Source organism: Mesitornis unicolor, unplaced genomic scaffold (assembly GCF_000695765.1).
Source record: "Mesitornis unicolor isolate BGI_N332 unplaced genomic scaffold, ASM69576v1 scaffold20821, whole genome shotgun sequence".
NCBI classification, from domain to species: domain Eukaryota; kingdom Metazoa; phylum Chordata; class Aves; order Mesitornithiformes; family Mesitornithidae; genus Mesitornis; species Mesitornis unicolor.
In genome coordinates, this window is record NW_010163392.1 from 9,668 (window position 1) to 17,174 (window position 7,507).

General features: G+C 58.6%; 1 protein-coding gene across 1 annotated transcript in view; it reads right to left on the reverse strand.

The window, feature by feature from the left end:
- Positions 1 to 4,243: 4,243 nt before the first annotated feature.
- The window catches only part of LOC104548049 (vasoactive intestinal polypeptide receptor 1-like), a 9,559-nt gene continuing 6,295 nt past the window's right edge, over positions 4,244 to 7,507 (reverse strand). The window contains exons 6-13 of the mRNA XM_010193960.1: positions 7,071 to 7,203; positions 6,415 to 6,568; positions 5,822 to 5,882; positions 5,508 to 5,574; positions 5,308 to 5,399; positions 4,950 to 5,079; positions 4,595 to 4,636; positions 4,244 to 4,336 (exon numbers count right to left, since the gene is read on the reverse strand). Of these exons, the coding sequence (XP_010192262.1) occupies positions 4,244 to 4,336; positions 4,595 to 4,636; positions 4,950 to 5,079; positions 5,308 to 5,399; positions 5,508 to 5,574; positions 5,822 to 5,882; positions 6,415 to 6,568; positions 7,071 to 7,203 (772 nt within the window). The remainder of the gene's footprint in view (positions 4,337 to 4,594; positions 4,637 to 4,949; positions 5,080 to 5,307; positions 5,400 to 5,507; positions 5,575 to 5,821; positions 5,883 to 6,414; positions 6,569 to 7,070; positions 7,204 to 7,507) is intronic.

Genomic DNA, 7,507 nt, shown 5'->3' on the forward strand with positions numbered 1-7,507 from the left:
TGGTTTCGGGCTGGCTTTGGCACCAAATGGGCCGTGGGGAGTGGAGGGGAGGTGGCAAGGGACCCTGGCCAGCACCTCCCAGTGTATCGGTCCCACCAGTGACATGCAATTGGAAAGAGCAGTGGGACAACTGCATGGGCGGGGAGGGGGGAAACGGTGCCAATCCCACTGCCAACATCACCTCCGAGCCGGTGGCTCTTTGGGAGCGTTATTCCTGTCGTGCAGCACCCAGCACTGGCCACAGCTCCTGCTCTTGCGTGCAAGCGAGGGGCATCCATCCCTTCTGCTCCGTTCCCCCCATGCCCACCCTGTGCTGCTGCCTCATTTTGCGCCAGCCGTGTGTTTCTTTGCACGCCAGGAGCATCCGATGGGCAGCAGCCGTGCAGGGTCACCCCACTGTGACAGTGGCACCTCTCACCCCATGTCCCTGGCCACACACCCTGCCCATGGGTCTGAGCCAGGCCAGGGTGGCAGGGGATGGTGCAAAAGGGAGATGGCCATGAGGTTGTCTCCCCTCTTGACCTTCCTGATGGGACCTTTGGGTGCTCTTTGCATGCCCAGGTGCGCAGGGTGCACAGAGGGTACTCAGAGCTGGGAGGAGAGTGCAGAGGGGTGCCCAGTTTGCAAGACTCACTCCTTTTGGGATGCACTGGGGGTGGACGAAGCGCTCCAGCACAGCAGCCCGGTCAGAGGGGACTCATCATCTCTCCAGCGCTGCCAGATCCACGCTACATTTCTGGTGCTTGTCCGGTCCCAAAATATCCTGGAGCAACTTTCCCATGCTGGTTTTGGCTTTGCTGGAGCTGAAGCACCTGCTCTGCGCAGCCTGGCGTCCCTTGCCAGTGCCTTCCCATGGCAATTTGGCTTTCCCTGCCGCCAGCCCCTCTCTCAGGGGGCTCCTTGCGCTCGCTGACATCCCAAGCTCTCAATAAACCCAGGGTCAAGACCAGGGAGCTGGGAAGCAAAGTTCCTTGGCTCGATTCTGCTTTTCGCTCGATCATTTTCCCTTTCCATTCAAGTACGGCAGCTCGGGAGATGGAGTTCAGCTCTCAAGGAAGAGGTTGGCACAGTGCGGAACAAAGGATCAGCTCTGATGGGAGAAGTGCTTTGGAAAGCACGAATTTGATTTCTTCATCTAAAACACGGCCTTGAGGCTCTTCTTGCTGACTTGGGGCCCAGGCTGGGCTCAGAGTGCTAAAGCCAAGGGATTGCTACAACCGGCACAGGGCAGAGAGCACTGGAAGCACAGCAGCACGGCCCGTACCCACAAAGAGCATCCATCCCCAGTGCGGTTTGTGGTCGGTGGTTTTGGCTGGCCAGGAGGGCAGGGACAGGGACGTTCTCCTGCTGTGGCTGTGGGGATTTTCCACCCGCTCCGTTGGTCACAGCAGGAAATTCAGGGGATGCCCAGCAGGTCCCATCAGCTGCCAGCTGCCCCAACCCAGCCTTGTCGCCGTTGGGGAGCCTGTGCAAGCTGTGCTGGTCCTTTTTTGCTTTGCCAGTAGCCTGGGATGTGGCTCCTGCCCTTCGGGAAGTTGGGGGCATCCTGGGGTGCCCATCTGGGCACAGCTTTGCTGAGAAAACCAGCTAAATCCCAACCAGAATGGGAGTCCGGGGTACCCAGGGGTACTTGCAACACTAATGTGGGTGTAAAAACCATGTTTCTGGGGTGACAGCGGGGGATGAGGGCACAGCCTGTGGGGCCCTGGGGTGTTCGAGGTGCCTTGGCTTGCACCTTCCCCTGAAGCTGCTGGTCCTGACCCTTTCCCTGCTGTGGGACTGGCTGCATCCATGGGGGCTCTGTGGGGCCAAGCTCTGACCCATTGGGACCGGTCTGTCTGTGCAAGCAGGAGCTGGGCAGAGACGGTGCAGGGCGGAACAAGCTGACCCAGCGAGCCGGAGTGCGGGGAAGGGGCGTTTGCAGGGTGAAGTCCCCGAGCCGCAGAGCCGGGCGCATCCCGGCGCAGGGATGAAGGAGCGGTGCAGGCACTGGCACTGGGGGCACCCCCGGCACTCAAGCAGGGTGTCCCGGCAGCCCCAGAGGGAGCAGGGGATGCAGGCAGGGGAAGAAGCAACAGGCAAAGGCCCCCGTCCCCATCGCTGGTTAACCCTCACCTGGCCAGGAGCGCGGAAGGGGACCCTGGGGGGGTCCCAGCTCTTGCTGAAGCCTTAGGACACTTGCGGGGCTCGGGGCACGCTCCCCCGAAGCGGTGTGGCCCCTTACCTTCCTCCCTGGGTGCTCTCAGGACCCCGGGGCACAGTCACTGGGTGCAGGCACCCAGGGCAAGCGGCCGGCAGCCCCCCAGGACGTGTCGGGGTCCCTCCCCGCCGGCTGAGCCCGTGTCCAGGGCGCTGTGTGCGGGGACACTGTGCAGCCCAGGGCTGACACCCGGGATCCGATGTCAGCGCCCGTGGCAGCGTTGCGGGGCCACAGTGCCACCCACCGGCCCCAGGCAAAACACCCCCCCTGCATCTCCCAGACACCCCTGGGACCCCCAGGGCAGGGTGCGGACGGGGATGCCAGGCTATTTGGGCACCCCAATCCCCGATGGAGGGGAGACGGGGCAAGCCTGGCGCTGCTCTGCCCAGGCTCAGCTGCTCCAAATATACAGCTGAAGGGCACGGTCCATGATAGAGGTGCAGAAAGACGTTTTGAATGCTTTTCCTGCAACCTGAAGGTGATGTGCAGTCCCCGCGGCGGTGGCACATCAGCCTTCCTGGACCCACAGTGGGGTCTTGGCTTTCCAACCTCTGCCGTGTACCAAGGAAAACAGGGGGTCGAAGCCCATGGGGACATCTGGGATGCAGGTTTAGCACCATTTGCAGCTGAAAGCACACGGAAAACCCAGCACTTTTCAAAGCTTTATGGCAACTGTGATGTTCCCATTCCCATCCCCATCCCCGGCGCAATCTGCTGCTCCTGTCTGCTTCACATTCCTGCCGAAACAGCATCTTCCTCGCTAATGATGGAAGGAGATGTTTATTCACCTTGGATTTCTTCCAGGCAGGCATTTATCTGGCAGCTGCCATGCTCCTCTGGAGGTTTCTTGGTTGGCAATGCAGGATGTTGGTGGCCCGGGGGGGTTATTTAATGAAGCATCTTCCGCCTCACCTCAAGTCAAGTCTGGGTCCTCTATTTCCCCCTCAACGTCTCTTTGTGAGACCAGACAGGATCTCTGGAGATCCTGCAGCCTGGAAAAGGGCCAGGACGTGGGTTTTGTTTAAGGAACGACATGTGGCTACATGGAAAAATTACGAGCCAGGAAGTGCGAGGAGCTCTGCTGGGATCAGATACCTCAGGTCTTGGGAACACAGCACAGGGAGAGGCCGGGAGGTTTGGGGAAAGGACATCTGAGGCCTTTCTCACTCCTGGAGACATCGTTTGCTGAGGCAGGGGCTCAGCCCAAGGAGGATGAAGGATGCTCGTGGGGGTGAATGGGACAGGCTGTGGCATGGTGGTGACAGCTCCGACCCAGAGGGGACACAGCACCTCTGGGACAGTCCGTGATGCACCCATCTTTCGCTCTTCCTCATCTTCCTCCTCCATCTCCTCCCCATGGTCGTGCCCATTGTCTGGCTGCTTCACCAGGCAGGGAAAAAGCAGGTATTTGTCACCCGAGGAGCATTTCCAGGCATCACAGACACTGGCAGGGTTTCCACCCTCTAGCAAGCCTGGTACCAAGTTATCTGGGTTTGTAGAGCAAACTAAACCTCTGAATAGTGGTGCTGGGTTTCTGAGCAAGATTTTATTGGCAAAATCCTCTCTAATTCCAGGCAAACGAGTCCCCAGTGCAGATGGGCCATCAGGGCTCTCATGTAGAGAGCTGCTGGTTTTGGTCTGTCTCTGTATTTGCTTCTGGCAATGGCTCCTGACAAAGAGGGGAAAAAAACCCCTCAGCGTTGGGGCCACTTCAGTTTTCACTCCGGTGCCAAGTGAAAAATGCCAGATGTTCTTTGTTAAATGATATTCGTGTTTCCTACCCAGTCCTGGGGTGGAAAAGGTGGAGAAGCTCTCTTCCCTTTGCCTGAAACACTGACCAGCCCATGAAGGGAGCTTTGGGCAGAAGAGACACCACCATGGAGCAGGCAGAGCCTTTCCCAATGGCTGTTCACACCCCCCTGTGAGGATGCCAGACCCAGAACTTACAAAACCCCTTTTAATGTGTTTCTGGGATGGTAGCTGTGGGGCTGCCCCATCACCACTCTCCTCGGGGTGGTATTTCCACCCTGAACGCCATCCTCATCATGCAGTGAAGTCTTGGGTCACCAGGTTGAAGACGTTGCTCTCCATGGACGACTGCCACTTGCCCCAGTTCCTCTTGATCTCAGCCTGGACCTGAACCAACACCACAGACCGGTGCTGGCACCCAGGGGCACCCATCAGCACCCAGCAGAGGAGCAGGAGTTGCACCCTGGGCTTGACAAGGGATTTGGGGTGCAAGAGGGCAGGGACCCCCATGCATGTCTGCATGCCCATGTGTGTACCCATGCATGGTTGCGTGCATGCAATGCTCGTTGGGGTGCACCCCGGGGGTGTCTGCACACCCATATGTGTGGCTGTGGTGCCCAAGGGGTTGGTGTTGGGGGGACGCACCTCTCCATTGAGGAAGCAGTACAGCAGAGCCACCAGAAACCCCTGAAAAGGACAGAAAGAGCAAATTTCACCCAAGGAAAGGGGCTGGATCCCTCTGTGTTCATCTGCTGCTTGCATTCAACATCCTCCCACACCTCTTGCCCCTTCCCATGGGCAGCAGGGCTATGGGATCAGCACAGGTTGTTCACCAGACCGTAGCCCTTGTGCTTGCTGCTAGAGGGGTGCTTGGGACACAGTCCTCTCCACAAAGAGTGCAGAGCCCCAGCAGCACATCCCAGGGTCTCCTGGTGTGATTTTGGGAAGGGACAGGGTGGGCACATGGGGGTTTTGCCTACCCATCTCCCCCAGCCTGTACCTGGTAGGAGCCGAGGACCAGCTCAAAGTACAGCCGGGCATCCACGCCGATGTGCTCAGGGAAGAGCGCGAACACCACGTAGTGGACCCCGAAGAGAGGGATGAGGAGCAGCGTGGACTTGGTCAGCCTCCTGCAGAGAGTGGGGGCACGAGTGTGGGCAATGGTTCTGCTGCCCTGTGAGATGAGCCCTTCCCGAGAGCTTGCTCTTAACCCAAAGTAGTTTTTCCATGAAAGACAGGTCTTGGAGGCTCCAAGGATGGTCCTCCTCTGGGCTCCTCCAGGGAAGGGTCCCTGCTGCCCCACATCCCCCCAGAAACGGGGGTGAGGGGAGCTCTCCCTTGCCCCAGCTAGCCCTTACATGTACTGCTGCTTGTAGTTTTTGCTGATGTCCGGGGAGCGGATCTTGTGCGCTAACATCCTGGTGACGTTGAGGAAGATGAGGAAGTTCACCTGCCATGGGAAGCTGTGTCTCAGGCTCTGCACAGGCCCCTGGTCGGGTCCCCCCATCCATGTGGGACCCCTGGCTCTGGGGCCAGGATGCTCAGGGGCCATACTCACAAATATGGCCAAGAGGATGGGAGCCTTGATCACCCACCAGTAGAGACTGGTATAGTCGTCCCAGCACCTATGGGAGGGGAGAACTGTCTCTGCCACCCACTTGCACCCTTTTAGCCCAGGTCTTGCCCTGCCACTCCCCCTTCAGCCCCATTTGCACAGCACCACTTGCAACGGGGCCCCACCAGAAAACAGAAATAGCATTAAAATGAAGTGCTTCCACAGTTCTCCCCTCCTGAGCCTCCCATCCAAGAGGTGCATCCCCCAGGACTAGCACGGGAGACACCTGGAGAAGGAAGAGGAAAGGCTGCTCTTACCCGTGGTTGTCGTACTGCAGCCTGGTGACCACCCAGATGCAGACCATCAGCATGGGGACACCTGCAGGGACAGGACCCAGGCAGGGGTGCAGAGTCACCCTGGGGCTCTGGGGAGCCCCCTGTACCTCCCCTCCATCCCTTGTCCCCAAAAACACGTGCCTGGGTCAGGTCTGGTGCCCTGGATGTGACAGGAAGGTGACAGCATTTCCTGCATCTCCAGGTTTTACAAGGAGTTGGTGCCCACTGATGGTGATGTGTTTGCCTGTGTGTCACCTCCTGGCCACCCTCCTGTCACCCTCTGTGCTCTTACATCTGACCCAGCCACCCGGGATGGGAATTTCCAGCCCCAGATGGGTGTGGGAAGAAGGAAGGACCTGTCCCTGTCCCAACCTGGCCATGTTCAGCAAGGGTTGGCAGCAGATGCAGGAGCTGGTGAGTGCTCCAGATGCTGGGACAGGGGAACACTCTGCGAGCAGCCTTGGGGACCATCAAACCTGTGAATCTCTGGTCCCGGGGCAGGCAATCCCCAAAAGTGGCGCCTATCCCCAGTTTGTGTCAATGGGACCTTGCTGGTGGGGGTGCCCCACGCTCACCCCAGCCGATGAGGATGTACCACCAGATGTAGCTCTTGTCGGAGGTGAAGGTGAGCAGCAGCAGGGTCTGCAGGTACATGCCCTCCACCAGCAGCCAGTAGAAGTTGGCCAGGACTGAGTACTGGAAGAAGGCGATGGCTGCTTTGCAGTTCACCTGTGAGGATGAGGAAGAGGAAGGGCTGCTGTCAGAGCCTGCCCATCCATTTAGTTGAGGAGACCTGTGATGGTCTTTCAGCGCAGCCCCAGGGATGATGACCTGTGGGCAGATGACTGCAGGCTGTTATTGTAGGACCTTTAGAAACCCACGTCTTCTGTCCGCAGTGTTGCATCTGGGCTGTGCAAGCATGCGTTTCTGTTTCTGCTGACACCCCCAAACTTGCACACCCAGACGTGCAAGGTCTCTCTGCATGGCCATGGTGCTGCTGGGGCTGTGCAGAGCTTTGGCCCCACTGGGAGGCTCTGTCTGAGACCAGGGAGGGCTTTGAGAGCTGTAGATGTTCAAGTAGACACGGCCCACGCAAGGAGGTTGTTGTAAACCTCCCAAAGTTCCCTCTCCCTCCTCGTTGCAGTGTGAAATCCACCTCAAATGCAGGCAGACCCCTCTGGACCAGCGCACGGTGCCCGCTCCTGCGCTGTGCCGGGGCTCAGTGCCTTACCGTCGACATGGTGCAGTGGTCAACGGACTCATCTGAGAAGAGGACAGCATCCTTGATGAACACGGCAGCCCCACGCAGTATGAAGGACGTGAAGAAGTGGATGTGGATGGAGTTCCTGGTGCAGTGCAGCTTCCTACGGGAGGAAGAGATGTGCTGTGCCCAGGGGGGAGCAGAGAGAGCAGACCCCAGCCCAGGGGTGCTGGTGGTCAAGCACAAAGCCCTGGAGAAGGTTTTCCTGCTCTGAAATAGTCAAGGACAGCATTGTGCTGTGCTCAAGGCTGCTGCTTGGGGATGAGGTGTGCTGGGGAACATCCTAACCCTAACCCTAACCCTAACCCTAACCCTAACCAGAGAGCACAATGCTGCAGCACAGCAAGGTCTGCCAAAACAAAGCTTTGAAAGGGCAACCTGAGGGTTTAACTTCTGTGTGTCAGCAG